This window comes from Zootoca vivipara, chromosome 10, assembly GCF_965207765.1.
Source record: "Zootoca vivipara chromosome 10, rZooViv2.hap1.1, whole genome shotgun sequence".
Taxonomy (NCBI): Eukaryota; Metazoa; Chordata; class Lepidosauria; order Squamata; family Lacertidae; genus Zootoca; species Zootoca vivipara.
Window position 1 is genome coordinate 1125608 of NC_142593.1, and position 17025 is coordinate 1142632.

Consider the following 17025-nt stretch of genomic DNA (forward strand, 5'->3'; position numbering starts at 1 on the left):
ATGATATTCTTGTAAAGAAGCTGGTAAAATGCGGGCTAGACCATTACCATTCAGTGGATTTGTAACTGGCTGACTGACCGAACCCAAAGGGTGCTCATCAATGGCTCCTCCTCATCCTGGAGAGTAGTGACTAGTGGGGTGCCACAGGGTTTTGTCTTGGGTCCAGTCTTATTCAGCATCTTTATCAATGACTTGGATGATGGGCTTGAGGACATCCTGAGCAAGTTTGCAGATGACACCAAATTGGGAGTGGTGGCTAATACCCCAGAGGACAGGATCACACTTCAAAATGACCTTAACAGATTAGACAACTGGGCCAAAGCAAACAAGATGAATTTTAACAAGGAGAAATGTAAGGTACTACACTTGGGCAAAAAAAATGAAAGGCACAAATACAGGATAGGAGACACCTGGCTTGAGAGCAGTACATGTGAAAAGGATCTAGGAGTCTTGGTAGACCACAAACTTGACATTAGTCAACAGTGCGATGCAGCAGCTAAAAACGCCAATGCAATTCTTGGCTGCATCAATACCACTGTATTCTGCTCTGGTCAGACCTCACCTGGAGCACTGTGTCCAGTTCTGGGCACCACAGTTCAAGAAGGATACTGACAAGCTGGAACGTGTCCAGAAGAGGGCAACCAAAATGGTCAAAGGCCTGGAAACAATGCCTTATGAGGAATGGCTTAGGGAGCTGGGCATGTTTAGCCTGGAGAAGAGAAGGTTAAGGGGTGATATGATAGCCATGTTCAAATATATAAAATGATGTCATATAGAGGAGGGAGAAAGGTTGTTTTCTGCTGCTCCAGAGAAGCGGACACAGAGCAATGGATTCAAGCTACAAGAAAGAAGATTCCACCTAAACATTAGGAAGGACTTCCTGACAGTAAGAGCTGTTCGACAGTGGTATTTGCTGCTAAGGAGTGTGGTGGAGTCTCCTTCTTTGGAGGTCTTTAAGCAGAGGCTTGACAGCCATATGTCAAGAATGCTTTGATGGTGTTTCCTGCTTGGCAGGGGGTTGGACTGGATGGCCCTTGTGGTCTCTTCCAACTCTATGATTCTATGATTCTATGAGTATAGCCACAAGGCAGCAGTGGTTTAGGACCAGGGTTTTCCTTCTCCTAGATGGGCCACCTTCCCAGGTGGATGAGCCTCATCTGCCCCTCCTTTCCCTCTACAGCATTTGCCTTCTTGACCATTGGACCCACTTTTGGTCTTGCCCACTCAATCTTCACAAGCAGGGGACATTTCTAACTAATGGAGCATTTGAGACCCATTGGCTACCCTTCCATGGTTTAACAGGCCAGTCAAAGCCATTTCCTGGGATATGACCACTGTAATGTGCTGACAGCTTCCAGGAGTCACAGGTGAGAGCTGAAAGCAGGGTAGGCGCTGAAGGTGGACAAACATCCCCAGAAGGAGCTCAACTACCCCTCCCCTAACACTCCATTATGAATTATACCTTATTCCAGAAAATCACACTGCCATAACAGTCAACAGGTTGCTATGCAATATTGATTACCTCCCACAAAACTGTGATATAGCTCATTATTAAACAAGCATCGTCAGACCAATCTTATATCTAATCTCTGATTTAGGTGTCATTTCTGCATGATCTTATTGCTGGCAAATAAAAGAAGTCAATAAGTGCACCAACAACATTTCTTAAGTGTCAGCGAGTGCAGTGTGTACTCAACACCCTGATGATTTCAACAGGGCTTGTGTGGGGAGGTCAAAAGGCTGTGCAGATAATCTTAACAGTAATCTTTATTTGAGTAATATTATCATTCAACAGAGGCTATGGGCTATATACAATGCTGGCATTCACCCACAGGTCTCTATCAGCAAATGTTCATGATGTGAGAGGCTGGGGAGGGTTAAGGTAGGTCACTGAAAATATGAAAGCAATTTAAAATAGTCCTGCAGTGAGCTTTGTCTATGTGTACAAGTTCCCAACAAGATTGGCAGGTTGGTGTGGTTTTATTTTTTAAAGGCCTTGTGAGCCAAGACTGGCTGAAGGTTCCCCACCCCCACCTTAGAGAATTGTCCTTGGTAAGGTAGGACACCTGGGCACCCTCTCTTTAATAAACATTTTTATTAGATTTTCCATTTTAAACATCTAATCCATTTTCAAATTATACAAATATCAATTAAACAATCCAAATCTTCTGCCAATTTATACAAATTTAAATGTGACTTCCCATACTTCAAACTCATAAAGTCTATTCCTCTTATATTCACTGCTTTCTAATCAATCAAGTCCAGATCTTATCCAATAGTTTATTAAAATCCTTCTATCTTCTTTCAAGCCCCTGATTTTTTTCAAGCAAGCGAGTTTGACAAAACATACATGTTTCTGTGTGAAATTATGCCTATGATTCCTCTATAAATTAACACTCTCTCTTTGCACGCTGGTATCTTGCCAAGTCCGTCCAGAATCCAAAGATCCTTCTCACAGCCAGCCGCAGCCATCTTAGAGCATAAATCAAATCTTTCCTGTGATGTTTCCTCCAGGTCTCCCCAGATTGCTACTACATATAGCCTTTCCAGGGGGAGAGCTGCCAGATCAAACCTATAAACACACATCTAATGTCTTATTTATGGCTCTCTCCCCCCTTTGACAAATATGTAGCCGGCTTTGTCTCCACTATGGCGGACTCTAATTTATAGCTGCGTCATAACTCAGAAGTTCCTCGACAAGTTTCCAGCCGCTAATGAGATAGCTTCTCTTTAATGTCCACATCTTGAGGAATCTTTAGCCACATTCCGAGCGAATCCACAAGTACATACTTTGATTCTTTATGTTTTCAATTCACACAGTTTATATATTTAATAAAACTATATTCAATAAATTTCCCACTTTCCACTCTCGCTTGCTATGTAAATATTGTTCACGGTTCTTCAGGCAGGAGTTTTGTTGAGTAGATTATGAAGCACAATAAAACAAAGTTATAAAGTTCTCGCTCCCCCCTCAGTTCCACTACATACCCTTTTCAACTCTTCATTCCTCTGTTATCTTTTGTTTTCTCAGTGGCTGAGTTTATCAGAATAAATATTCTTTCCTTGTCTGAAGCATGTCCACGACTTATACCCAATCTTTCTCTTGCCATGGAGCCTGTTTTCGCTCGTAGAGGTGGCGTTTGGGGGATCCAAACTTCCACAGGGGCTTTCCACCCAGAGCCCCCAGCTTCTTCCTCCTTCCAAATTCGATGCTAGTAGTGGGCAACTGCGGGTGAGACTGCATCTCCCCATACCCTGGGGAGACTTCGGGAGGCTACATCCTCTGTTACCCTGCTAAAATATATAAATGTGTGATGGGCTGTGCATTATTTGGAAGAGTTCAATCCACCCTGGGCTAAATTGTGTTGCTTAACAGGCAGATGCCATGGTCTAACAGCCACCTCCAGCATTTCAAAGAATGCGGGGGATGTTCAAGGTGTTGAAGCCACACAAGAATTTGCAACTACAAGAAGTTATGCTTCCTTTTAAGATGGGGTTGTTAGTGCCTTGAGCCACATTTTGGAGGATGCATTCTATGCCAAGGTCTAGCAGGGGCAAACCAGGCCTGGAAAGAGCACCTGCTGTGCATGCAGAAGGTCTCGGGTTCCATGCCCAGCACCTGCAGGTGAGGCTGGGAGAGCCTCTGGCCTGAAACTGCCGAGCTGCTGCCAGTCAGTGCAGACAATACAACGGGCAGCTTCTTATGTTATTATATAATTATCCTTCCCTTTATATACCTACAGTTTTACAAGAGAAAGGCAATTTAAATAAGTAGGGGCTCTATTCTTCAGCAGGCAAGGTGGCCGAGTTTCAGTGTCTGGCTCTTCATTGCTGCCAGCAAATATGACTGCCAGCAGTTTGGGGCTTCTACTATACAACCTTTTTCAGCCGTGGGCTGGTCCACCATCCTTCAGACCATGTGGTGGGTCAGACTTTTTTTTGGGGGGGGGGAGATGAACGAATTCCTTTGCCCCACAAATAACCCGGAGATGCATTTTAAATAAAATGACACATTCTATTTATGTAAAAACACGCTGATTCCTGGACTGTCTGTGGGCTGGATTTTTTTAAAAAATAATTTTTATTGGTTTTTATACAAAGAAGACAAACATAACATAGAATGTAGACTCTGTCCCTTCAATTTCCCTCCACCCACAAGACCACTTCCGCCACCAGTAGTACCCGTGAGCGTTGGGAACCAAAGGGGTCCATTTTTGGCTGGGTTTGACCTCCCCCCTCCTTCCTCCCCCCTCATCCCCTCCCTGCCACTGAGAGGACAGGGATGGAGGTTCTCTGAGGCTTGGTTTTCCCCCAGTTGATTCTTCAGCATAACAATCCAATTTAACAAAAAACAACAACAAAAAGACAATAAAAAAGAAAAAAGAAAAAGAAAAAAAGGAAAAAGAAAAGGAAAAGGAAAAAAAGAACTATAAATTCCCGAATCTTAATTTCTTAACATTGTAATTGTGACTTCCTCAAATCTCTTCCTCCTGGTTTTCCTAACTTCTCTAATTAATTATGGCGGGTTTTCTACTCTAATTCAAAATCTTATTCTTACCCTATTAACTTAATCCTCCTCCTTCTTCGTGCCGGCCTCCCACGAGCCCTCTTCTGCCACAAGAGGGACTCGCGGGGCCCAGCACTTCAAAGGTTCCATTTTTTGTGTCTGGGTTTCCCTCTACCCCCTCCCCTCCCCCCGGTGCACCCCCTGCCACTGGGTGCCACCGAGTAAAGAGAGAGAGACAGGCAGCTCTCTACTCAAACACCTATCTAAACACAAACTTTTTCATATTAATCCAAAAATTCTTTCCTCAGCCCATCTTCAAACTCCCTCCAGAAAGGTCAATTTTTACAACACTCTCCTTCCCCCCTCCCGATATCTTTCCCCCCAATTGGATCAGCATTCCTTAAGCAAGCCAAGATGTCAGAAACCCTCATTCAAAAACCAAAAAGCCTTTAAGCTAGAATTCTCACCCCACACCAGTTCTTTCCCCCTTGCAACTCCAGACCCCTATTCCCCACTCCCCCTGCCTTTCCTCTCCCACAATGACATAACTCCCCACTTCAGTCCCTCCAGGTTCCTTCTTTCCATTAATCTTCATTTCAGTTTGCTTCTCCTTGTCACTCTGTTCTTCTTTTTCAAATCCTTGTTTTACCTCATCCGCAAAGTATTTTTTATGGTCCAGATCACCTTCTTCTTTGTCATCAAATTGTTGCTCCTCATACTCTGTCTCAGAGTCAAAATTATCAGAGTCAAAATTATCCAAATCCTGATCTTGAACCTCATTTTCTAATAATGATCCATTAGGACGTTGTCGTTCCTTGTAAATGTCCTCCCATATTTGTAGATAATTCAGCACAGCCACCTGGAAGGCTTGAGAATACTTTGTTTTCATAGTTCTCTTAACCGCAGACAGGCAGAAGATAGAGGACAAAGGGTGCTGGAAAATTCCTTGCTTTTACACGGTCGGCTCCATCTTGGCTGATCTTCTCTTTTGTCTTTAACTCCATCAAAAATCCAGTCCCAATTCCAAATTTTTACTTCCACAGCAACTCAATAGATTTCCTTAGTCTTTTAGCAACTTGACAGCTTTTGACAGCTGTCAAAATACTTTCTCCTTATTAATGCTGAACCTCAAGGGGTGCCGGACTCGGGAGCTGAGAAGGGTTGAAAAAGTCTTTCTTTCTCTCAGGTTCACAATCAAAAAACTTTTTTCCTTTTTCGGCTTGAGGATATTTAATGCGCCTCCCAATTAACCAATAGGAAGAGATTGACTTCCGTTTTTTTTTAAAAAAAAATCTCTCCTATTTTTGAGATTAATTTTTTAAAAGTCCAAATGTAAATTTCACTTACTTTGTATAAGTCTCTTATTTTTTTTGGAAGAATCCGCCGTTTGCCGGGTGAAGACTCAGAGCTTCGCCTCTCGGAGGTAAAATGGATCCCAAAATGGCTCCCGCGACTCCACTCCGCTGGCTCTCGATCGCTCTACTGCGCTCTCGGGCAGCAGAGGATTCGCGGAACGGAGCAGCTGCTGGGTCGTGAGTCACCGGGACGCTCTTCCCGGTGCTTTTGTGGGGAGTCCGCTCGCCTTGCGGGCTTCCCCCCCCTCCGAGAGGCCAGGGACTTCGGAGCGCAAAGTCCCTGCGTCCTCCTTCCTCGGCGCGACGGACCGGAAGCCTGTCTGTGGGCTGGATTTAGAAGGCAATTGGGCCGGATTAGTTTGCCTACCCATGTACTATACAGTACAACCTACTGTATCACAAAAACCATGAAATAGGTGTTGTACTAATGGGATTAAGGCTTGAGCTGGGTGATTTCAAGGTCCCTTCCATACCAGCTATTTCTATAGATGAGAGACTGAAATCACTGCTCAAGGGTTTGGTTAAGTAAATAGTCTGCTGGGAATCCCTTTGTTATGTAAGCTTGGGGCAATATGTTGCCATAAACTGAATAGCTGGAGGTGCTTCTGGAGGACCAATGTGGCAAAAGAGGGCATGTTATTCTCTCCTCTTCTCTGGTTGGACATGATGTAACCAGGCTCTCTGTGACACCAAGTCAAAGAGAGAGAGAGAGAGAGAGAGAGAGAGAGAGAGAGAGAGAGAGAGAGAGAGATTTAGTCCCTGGAAGATAACAGCATTCGGGGGCTGTTTGTGTCCCCCTATAAACCTGTTGGGGAAGCAATGAACTTTGGAAAACCTGTTGGAATCAAGCTACATCTCTACTTATGCTCAGCCTATACTACAAGTACATAAACCACAGTATCACAAAACACCAAAGTCTCCAGTGGCTTAATTCCCAAAGAAGCTGAATATGGGTGCTGCTGTAAGAAGGTTGACCTTCTTACAATGCTGAGAAGAGGGTATAGAATATAGAGTGTGTGTGAAACAAGTTTTACAGCCAGTGTGGTGCAGTGGTTAAGAGTGGTAGACTCATAATCCGGGGAACCGGGTTTGCGTCTCCGCTCCTCCACCTGCAGCTGCTGGGTGACCTTGGGCTAGTCACACTTCTCTGAAGTCTCTCAGCCCCACCCACCTCACAGAGTGTTTGTTGTGGGGGAGGAAGGGAAAGGAGACTCCTTCAGGTAGTGATAAAGCGGGATTTCAAATCCAAACTCTTCTTTACTACAATTTATTCCACTAAGTAAACTTCAGTGTGGACTTTCTCAAAGTAATTGGGGACATTATTTTATGACCATTTACAAGTTACATATAAGAATGAGTCTCAAGCTCAGTGAGTTCACTCTTATCAGCAAGCTAGGGGAAAAAAAGCTCTTCTGGTAAACCAAGTTCCCAGTCCAAATCTCAAGGTAATTTCTTTTTTATTTCATACAAAATAAGAGAGTTGGATTCTTTTCAATCAGCACCCTAACAACCTTGGATTATTGTTTAGCTATCATGTTAGAAGGAGATGGCCAGGCTGATCTGAACAGCAAAGATATACCATGAAGCTTCATTTACAGTCTAGTGCATATTTTCCCCCAGCAATGCAGAATGTTATTACCACAAAAATGAAGATTAAAGGCCCAACTGACTGGTGGGGGTTGAACCCCGAAGCAACTTGAGGTCAGGACAATATACAATGGCCAATTCATTGCAGTGCTGGGATGCAGCAGGGACTCACCGGATGGAGTGGAGCTGATACATCAACTTCCTGGCCGGTGGGTCGCTATTGCTTACCAGAGCAAGAGGAGCCAAGCAGCAAGTGCAAACCCATGGCAGGAGTCCCAGATTGGCTCTGCTAGTGCATTTGCAACACACTGGCCGGCCTGCCACCCCCAGCCCCCCCCACCTCCTGGAAAGATTTCATGGTAGCTCTGCCCACCTGGTGAGCTGCTTCTGCATGGCCGTTTTCAGAGAGAGTTACTTAGCCCTTCCACATCCATTGATTCTCTCCAGAATCCTCCCCTCAAGACTTTCCTCTTTAGCTGAGCTTATTTTACAGTGCCAAGGGAGGAGTAGCACTGCAATGGGATCCCGGCAACCAGGCTGGGTCTGGTCTATTCTGGTCTATTGCTCAAACCTGGTGACCAAGCAAGCAGGAACAATATCTAGCTGGCATGGAAACAGGACCCACAGTGGAAGCTTATTGATGCTGGAGGGGCACCAAAGCCAAGCTGAGGGAGCAGCCAATAGCAGGAAATAGACTAGAAACCAGAGCCAAGTAATGCTGACCAACACAGAAAAAGCTCTAGTTACATGGTAGATAGCCATGTTGGTCTGGTGTAGTCGAAACAAAATAAAAAAAAATTCCTTCCAGTAGCACCTTAGAGACCAACTAAGTTTGTCATAGGTATGAGCTTTCGTGTGCATGGACACTTCTTCAGATACACTGAAACATAAGTCACCAGACCCTTATATATAGTGAGAGGGTGGGGAGGGGTATTACTCAGAAGGGTGGTGGGAATGGGCGATAGACTGATAGGTGTGGAAACTCGTTGATGACTGTTAACAACTGCAATTGGTCTTACAGGAAAAAGCAAGGGGTGAGATGGCTAAAGATAGCTTTATCACGTATAATGTCTTTATTCAGACCAGGTCCCTCCATGGTGTTAAATATGGTAATGAGTTGCAGTTCAGCAACTTCTATTTCCATTCTATTTCTGAAATTATTTTGTAATAAGACAACTACTTTGAGATCTTGTATAGAATGTCCTGGGAGATGCTTCTAGCTACCATCCCAAACAAATTAAACAATCCATTGTATATAGCCAGACCCTACGTTGCAACCGCATCTGTTCCAACTCTACAGACAGAGATTCTCACCTAAGAGCAAACCTTTTTAGAACTAAAATATCTGCCCAATGAAGTTAAACAACAGATCAACAGAGCCAGACTGATATCCAGAGAGAACTTGCTGCAAGACAGACCCCAAAAAGAAAATAACAGAACACCCCTAGTAATCACATACAGCTCCCAAATTAAAACAGTACAACGCATCATCAGAGATCTACAGCCTCTCCTAGACAATGACAGTTCTCTTTCTCAAGCTCTGGGAGGAAGACCTTTCATTGCCTACAGACAGCCACCCAATCTTAAATAACTCCTCACCCACAATAATACAACAACCAGACTTAACATGGACACTTGTACCAGAGCCTGCAATAAACCCAGATGCCAACTTTGCTGCCACATACACTCGGACAACACCATTACTGGCCCCAACAACATACAACATACCATCTCAGGACTATTTAATTGCTCATCTTCTAACACTGTGTATGCCATCAAATGCCAACAGTGCCCTTCAGCTCTCTATATTGGACAAACAGGCCAAACCCTACGCCAAAGGGTAAATGGACATAAATCTGACATCTGAATCACAAGGCAGAGAAACCAGTAGGAGAACACTTCAATCTCCCAGGACATTCTATACAAGATCTCAAAGCAGCTGTTTTATTACAGAAAAAATTCAGAAACAGACTAGAAAGAGAAGTTGCTGAACTGCAACTTGTTACCAAACTTAAAACCATGGAGACCTGGTCTGAATAAAGACATTGGATTATTATCTCATTATACATGATAAAGCTATCTTTAGCCATCTCACCCCTTGCTTTTTCCTGTAAGACCAATCACAGTTGTTAACAGTCGTCAACAGGTTTACCACACCTATCAGCCAATCACCCATTCCCACCATCCTTCTGAGTAATACCCCTCCCCACCCTCTCACTATATATAAGGGTCTTTATATATGCAGCTATTTAACAAATTAGGTTATCACTGTTTAGTTGCTGTGTCATGTTTTGTTTTAATTGACATTCACTCTGCAAAGGTGCCTTCTGTTATGTATTGTATAAAGTTTTCCCTCAGGTCCTTGACAGTTGTTTTAGGAGGGAACTTTAGGAGGGAACTTTGAATTATGTTTGATACATTGTTTGAGCCAGTCTCTATAAAAGCAGGCCGGCTCGGCAATGCAGTTCAGTTCAGTTCTGGCTTCCGAATAAAGAGCTTCTTGAAGAATCGCTGTGTCGTCTACCCACTATTTAATACCTTCAATTCTGACTACAGATTTGAGGACTTTCATCCACTCACGTCACTGAAGGCTCAGCTCCCCTGTATATATTTACTGCTGTTGTTGGGCAACTGGTACATTCCATTCTCCTTGTGTTGCATCACAAATGGCAGCAATGAAGTCGGCACAAGCAGAACTGAAACGAGGTTGATTTATAATGAGTTTTATGGTGTGACTGGTGGTTGGGTGGTAACTTTTCACTCAGTGGCCTTGGTGCCTTTGTGCATTCCTTCCTGTGTGCTTTCCAGGTACTGTGTGTAATGATGGTCACAGGAACAAGATCCCACTTCCAACATTTGTATCGACTGCCTTAGGAGCAAGCTCTACTGGGAAATCATCAAGAGGCTGCAGGCTTTGAATTCAGCTGTGGGTGCCTCCAGACTGCCACTATTTTGCAGGAGTGTTTCAAGTACTGTACTATAAATTTTGGTTTGTGCAATCAAAGGGGATTTAAGTGCTCAGTTGCATGGGCATAGCCGGGGAGGGGGGCAGGGGACAGCTGGCCCCCAATGAATGAATAAGCAAATGTTATATAACTTCCCTGAAAACAAATAAAAACAAATGCTCAATAAAGACCGGGTATAGTATAACCTCTGTGTAAGCTTTGCATACAAAGATCAGGATGAATGCTCCATAAGTAAAGTTGTTTAGGGGAGCTCAGTGTCCTATAGCTAAAATGTGACCAAGCCATAGCTGCCAAGTTTTCCCTTTTCTCGCGAGGAAGCCTATTCAGCATAAGGGAAAATCCCTTTTAAAAAGGGATAACTTGGCAGCTATGGACCAAGCTGCTAGCAAATTACAACTGTGGAATGAATATTAGCAGGATTATACATATACGTGCCCTTTGCTGGTAATATGTGTTAAAAGTTTCCTGCACTTCAGGCACAGATAGGACACTAACAAATTGTTTGGTTTGGCCCAAGGAGTCTTCCATTTCTGTTCCAGTCCCTGGCCATTAGCATCCTAGGCAGGAAAGGTTTGTGAGTTTATGCTGGCAGCAGTACAGGAAGCATTCATTGTCAGTTCCTGAGCAGTGTTTTGATTATAAATTAATCTCTTGAGATATGTTGGTGGCTGCAAATGGTTAATGAGTATTATAATACTACCTCCTTCTTTTCCTTGTCCAAAGGCCAGTTGCGTCCCTGAGCCTATAAAACTCTGAAGGAGAGCTGGAGCAGACCTACCCAACACTTGAGGCTGAGGCAAACGGCAAAGATGTCCAATAACATCTTTTCATTTCTCCGCTTGCTTGTGCTCTTGCTGGGCTTTGCCTTCATCTGCCTAGGAGCCTATTGCTTCTCTACAAGTGCCTCTGCTTGCAAGTGCAATAGTTTGCCTATTGCCTACCTCCTATTACCCTTGGGTTTCTTTTTTCTCATATCTGGGATTTTCTGGAGCACTTATCATGAAGCTAGCAAGCACAAGGGCTTATTCCACAGCCTTCTGCATGGAAGTCCCAGACTTCAAGAGAGTCATATTAGTACCATAGACAGGTATGTTCCATGTATTGCATTCCAACGATTGGCCTTGGATTCCTTTTCACTTCTCGCTTTACTCCTCTTCAATTTGCTTTGTTAAACTTATCTGGTCCTTGACCTTCTTCTTTCCATGTTCTGTTCAATTATACTGTTGAGCAGTTCACTGTTTCTTATTCTATAGCCCATCCTACATGATTGTCTCTTCATCATTTGCACTGGTCCTTGTCCCAACCAACCAATATTTCTTCTTTGGTTTCCCTTTCTATCTAACCCACTTTGCATATCCTTTTCCAATGTCACATTTCAAGTGTTTCCAGACTAGTTTCCATTCTTCTATTTTTTACATGTCATATATATGTTTCATATGTTTTTATATAAAAATTGTGTTTGAGAGGTAAACGTACACCTCCTGCCTTCAGGCATTTCTTCTTTAAAATGTCAATTTTGCCATGTATGTTCTGCTTTTAGTTTTTAGCATCCTCTTATCTTGATTCCTGGTTACTTAATTCTTTTGCATTTACTCAAAACACACTGCAACAAGTAGTTTTCTACTTGCCATTTAAAAATCTTTATTTTATTGTCATTTATTTTTAGGCTGCAAAATTCTTAAGTATGTTCTGCAGCTTTCCTTCTGTCTCTGCTATTACTGCTATATGCACCAAATTCATTTCCTTCCCATTACTTTGAACCCTGAGTCTGCTAGTACAATCTACAAGTCTTTCCTTCCCATATAAGTGTGTACAGATGGCAAGATGAAGTGACTTCATGGGCTATTGTGTCTGGAATATTTGCCCCCACCTATAGTGCTCTATTATGCAAAGTCCTGTGTTGCGAGGCATGCTGGATTTTGATGTAGGAAGACCAAATCCTGTTCTCTGCACAGACCAAAATCACTGGATGGCTGTGGCTGGGTGGTCTAGCTAGCCTACCTCACAGAGATTGTTATTAGCATTAAAAAACCACATTGTGCTCCTTGGGAGAAGGGAAGCCTCTGCTTGCTTGGGCTCTCTAGATCAGGAAGATGTTGCAGTGCATGGAGCTGAGCTCTTTGTTTTAGTGGTGTTCAACAAAGGCTAAACTTGCTCACTTTTATCTGCTCAAGCTGCTTTTGAGATTTCTGGGCAAGTTTATCTGCCATTCATAGAGTGAAGACTGATGCACTTAATTAAGTTGGCCTCCAGCCTGGCAAAGTTTGTTAGTGGGTCATGGATACAAATGTCGCTTCCTGTTCTGTTGTGGAAACAGGACCATAAAAAATAGGCAAAGCAGAAGCTCTATAAAAAGGACGTGGCAAATGCCCTGGTCTAGATAACCATGAAGATTGAACACTTTGAAAGAGCTTGCACCCTGCACTGCAAAATAAATCACCCTGCAGAAATAAGCTTGGGCAGAATGTGCATTTTCTGTTCACAAAGAGCTCTGAAGGCCTTCAATGCAAAACTTCCCACCCAATTCCTTCCTCCTCAGCCCCTGCTCCTCTTAACTTAGTTTAGGTCCTTTTGGTGCCTGACTGAGGTGCTTGAAAATGGTGCTAAGGGGTCCTACCTGTCTGGCTTTTCAATAGAACAGAGAATGTGGTGAGCAGATATGGGCCACAGGTGGTTGCAGACTATTCTTCTTATTAACAGTGAATAGAGACTGTTAGGATTTCAAGACAGAACCTTTGTAAGCAGTGTGTGGTTTTTTCTCTTGGCTGTTTTTTGTGCAGGCCAGACTTCTACCCACCGTCATACGAAGATAGCACTGATCCCGAAAAGCAGACTTTTGCACTGCCCATCTGCCCGCAGGAGCGAGTCAAGGACATGTACAACAGACCTCCACCTCTTTACACAGAGAGCAGCCTGGAATTTCTGGAGGAAGCCAGCCCTCAGGGACAGCAGCCGCCTTCCTATGAAGTCTCCATGCGGCAGGCTGCAGAACATGACTTGACCGCTCACGAAGAGCCTTGCTGCGCATCCGTGTCACAGGCCAGCTGCTGAGGGAACAGCCTGCCAGAGGACGTGAGGCGGAGATAAGCCGTGCCTGCTATTTTGGGAGAGCGGCTGGGGTTAGTGCGCAGGATGGAGGTGAAGAGAAGCAAGCACTCTTCTAGCAATGGGCACTCGGAGAAGACAGTCTTGCTGTGACTGACAGAAAGCCCTGGGTGAAGTTGCTGAAGTTTTAAACAATGTTGCTGAGTCCAGTCCAGTATTGCGGGCTAGCAGCAATAACTGGATATGTTTGTTTACATTGTTGTAGCTTTATTCTGCCTGTGTTAGGGTCAGGCCTTGCTGTCATTTCATATCCTGTAAAGATCAACAGTAGCAGGAGGAAGTGCCTGTCAGAGGGAGGGGCCTTCTCAAAAGAATGACTGAAGAAACCCACAGGCAAAGCACTGTTGAATGAGGCCTGAATGCATGGAGAGAGAGAGAGAGAGAGAGAGAAAGAGAGAAAGAGAGAGAGAGAGAAATAAGCTCGGCTGCTGCTCTGGGGAAAGGGCATTTGGATCAAGAAGTCAACCAGCAGTTTCCAATTATGCAATTTTCCTACACCTGTTTATCCAGTGCAACTGCCTCTCAGAAATGGGGGAGGCAGCAGAGGGGCTCCCTAAACAGAAATGACAGCACATGGGTTTAAATGGCCAGTTGGAGGATGAAGGCTATGGGCACTTGCACTGCAAGAGAAATTGCATTCATGCACCCTAGGTCCATATGCAATATTTTAAATCACATTTCTTTTTTTGCATCTCCAGTGAAGTTTTGACATCAACTTTGTTATGTATTGGTTTAAATTGTGTACATGAATCTCACTGTTAAGTTCTGTAACTACCTTTCCCGCTCCAGGAGGATTCAAACGGGTGTGGGGACAGTTGCTGCTATTGGTTAACTTGTTAGTACAATTTGGATCCCTACTATGATTGGGTCCCACCAAAATCTAAATGTATCCTTTCCCCAACTCCTGTTCCTGAGAGTATAAAAGAAGCTCGTCCTTTCCCTCCACCCCAGTTCAGTCCTACTGCAATAAAGAAGACTGTTCTTGTCAGGCCGGACTATTACCGTGTTTCTCCAAAAATAAGACACCGTCTTATATTTATTTTTCCTCCAAAAAAAACCCACGGTGGCTTATTTTCAGGGGATGTCTTATTTTTTTTTATATTAAGTATGGTACAGTTTAACCTACACGGTTAAACTGCCTATCACTGTAGCTTATTTTCGGGGTATGGCTTATATTCGGAGAAACACGGTAGCATATCTTTGCTAGCATGCTGAATCACTACACAGAGCTGATCACTCAAGAGCTGAACTCTGCACCCACGACTTAACAAACTTAATAGAAAATAACCATTGCTAACTTTGGAGGATGATCAATAAACCACAGTTAGCTTTTATTTGTTATTTTACCATGATGTACTGTTACTGAGGTAACTGGTTTACATAATGTTTAATATTGCATTGCATTTTTGTTTTTCTTACAATAAATTTTGTACATGAAAACTCTTTAAAGAAAAGTGGCATTTGTTTGATTGTTGCAAACAAGAATTTGCTCTGTCTCATGGACAGCCAAAAACCATGAGACAGTGAGTGAAAAAATAGTTCAAAATATTTATTTCTGCACAGAAGTTTAAATTTCCTATCCAATCAAAGTACGTACTCAGTTCCTGTTACACCATTTCCTTATAAGGCACTTAACCCTGTGGTTGCTCTACAGTGGGAAGCATGCATACTAGATACCATTTTAGACAAAGGAGCTTCCTTGTGGTCTGCTAGAATTTTATTGCAGGATTAGATTTCACCTCCAGTTACTGACCACATTCCTTCTGAGCATGCTCAGTAAGTCGAAACCTTATATGGTGCGATTATTTATAATTCAACTTCATGATGAAAGGAAATTTAGCAGAATAAAGAAATTCCGCAAAGCCCTTTAGCAGAATGTCTTCATAGGCATTCCTGAATCTTCCTGCATCTTTCATCTTATCACTATGCAAGAGTTCCAGCCCAGCCAACCCTCTTCCAAAACTACATGCATCAAGGCAAAATGTCCAGGGAACCAATAGCTTGTCAATATTTCAAAAGATTCCCAAGCAGAATAATACAGGTAGACTTCTTAGTTTGGAGGCTTTTCCTTGAGTTCCAACATCATTACACAAGGTCCCTGGTTCAGGGAGTAAAAATAAATAGGTTTGTAAGACTGTAAATACTTGACAAAACATAGGTCTATGGCTAGCAGCTGATAGACTGTACAATAATAACCTTATAAACCCTTATGTACATGGAAATGCAAACTTAGGGCTCATCCAGGCTTCCTTTTGTGACACTTTCCTAGGCACAAGCCTGGCCTTTAAAGCTCTGTGTTGGAGTGTTGGTATTTTTGGTCCTGCCGCTTTCCTTGGGAAAACCCACATTTTACCGCTGAATTGGAACAAGCAGCAAACAGCGTTTCCACTTGTAAGAGCAAACCCGTGCCTGGAAGGAAGTTGGGTGAGCCTGCAGGGTGTAACACAAAAGGTCCCTGGCTCAGTGGGACAGCAAATGGTCTGGATGCATGAGGCCCATGAGGCCAGCGCATCAGCTCTGCATCCGTGTGCTCTTAAGCACAGGGCTATTTTTTAAAGTGCCCCTTTGCCCCTTACTATGGGGCTTTAAGTTAGCAGTGTTTACACAGACTCAGTGTAATAATGCTGGGCTAGAAGGACAACAATCTGCTTCATTAGAAGGCAGTTTGCTATGTTCCTAGATTTGTCTCATAAGTTCCTATAGCAGTGAGCAGTCAGGTTAGCCTTGTGACAGCACTGTAAATTAAGAGTAAATGCAATGCTCCAGAAATCCATGAGCAAATCCCCCAACCTCTTATGCTATATGAACATTTAAATTCATTCTCATACCAGGAAGCAGCTAAAATGTGATACTGGGCAGACCTGTTGTCCATTGCCCAGGCCAGGCGGGTCTAGTAGGAGCTGTGGCTTTAGCAGTGAAGCTGCTCAGACTGGGAGCTTATATAGGAGCTGGAGGCTCCACTCCACCTTTCTTGTCTTTTAGCCAGGCCCTGATCCAAGCAAGTGTCTCCATGTGCTTTCCTCTCCTCCTAAGCAACTAAGCTAGGCACTTGGTGATGGCTCTGAAGTTCCTGCCTGGCTCACTATCCCATCTGCTCCTGTGGCACTTGGGAGAGGGATGTGTGTCTGAGAGCCAGCCAGGTACCCAGGCAACTTAGATGGGATTCAAGGTCTGGGCAGAGATGAATCTTGACAACTTCAACATGTCCAAGGAGTCTTTGGATTATGCGTTTAGAATTGCATGCTCCTCTTTCCCAACTTTCTCACACTGCATGAAAAACTATTTCTGATACAGAGGGGAATTTAAACAGCAGCTTCGAGTGTGGTTTGAATGCCTGTTATTCAGAGGAAATAAAAATAATGATCAAGTGGGTGCCTGTTCCTAAAGCTGGTCCTCCCCCCCCCCGAAAAAACCATACTGGATGTATTTCATCCTGGCTTGGACTCCCCCTGCTCCACTCTGTTAAGAGTTAGCTGTTAAGTTGTTCTACTTACATGAAAAAGTG

General features: G+C 43.6%; 2 protein-coding genes and 1 long non-coding RNA gene across 3 annotated transcripts in view; 2 read left to right on the forward strand and 1 right to left on the reverse strand.

The window, feature by feature from the left end:
- Positions 1 to 7911, reverse strand: part of LOC148684345 (uncharacterized) — a 36285-nt gene extending 28374 nt beyond the window's left edge. The window contains exon 1 of the long non-coding RNA XR_015946012.1: positions 7823 to 7911. This is a non-coding gene — a long non-coding RNA (uncharacterized LOC148684345). The remainder of the gene's footprint in view (positions 1 to 7822) is intronic.
- KLF9 (KLF transcription factor 9) overlaps positions 1 to 9272 on the forward strand; it is a 619671-nt gene extending 610399 nt beyond the window's left edge. Inside the window, exon 3 of the mRNA XM_088653146.1 lies at positions 9239 to 9272. The gene's annotated coding sequence lies outside the window, so the exon portion shown is untranslated. The remainder of the gene's footprint in view (positions 1 to 9238) is intronic.
- Positions 9273 to 9920: 648 nt separating this feature from the next.
- On the forward strand, positions 9921 to 14974 carry TMEM252 (transmembrane protein 252). Its single transcript, XM_088653105.1, has 4 exons — positions 9921 to 10155; positions 10258 to 10418; positions 11139 to 11502; positions 13196 to 14974. Exons 3-4 carry the CDS (start codon positions 11225 to 11227, stop codon positions 13464 to 13466), a joined length of 549 nt encoding a protein of 182 aa, XP_088509231.1. The 5' UTR covers positions 9921 to 10155; positions 10258 to 10418; positions 11139 to 11224; the 3' UTR covers positions 13467 to 14974.
- The last annotated feature ends 2051 nt before the right edge of the window (positions 14975 to 17025 follow it).

Coding starts and splice junctions, on each gene's coding strand:
- TMEM252 (XM_088653105.1), top strand. CDS start 11,225: ATGTCCAATAACATCTTTTCATTTCTCCGCTTGCTTGTGCTCTTGCTG. Junction 11,503..13,195: donor CATATTAGTACCATAGACAG/GTATGTTCCATG, acceptor TTTTTTGTGCAG/GCCAGACTTCTACCCACCGT.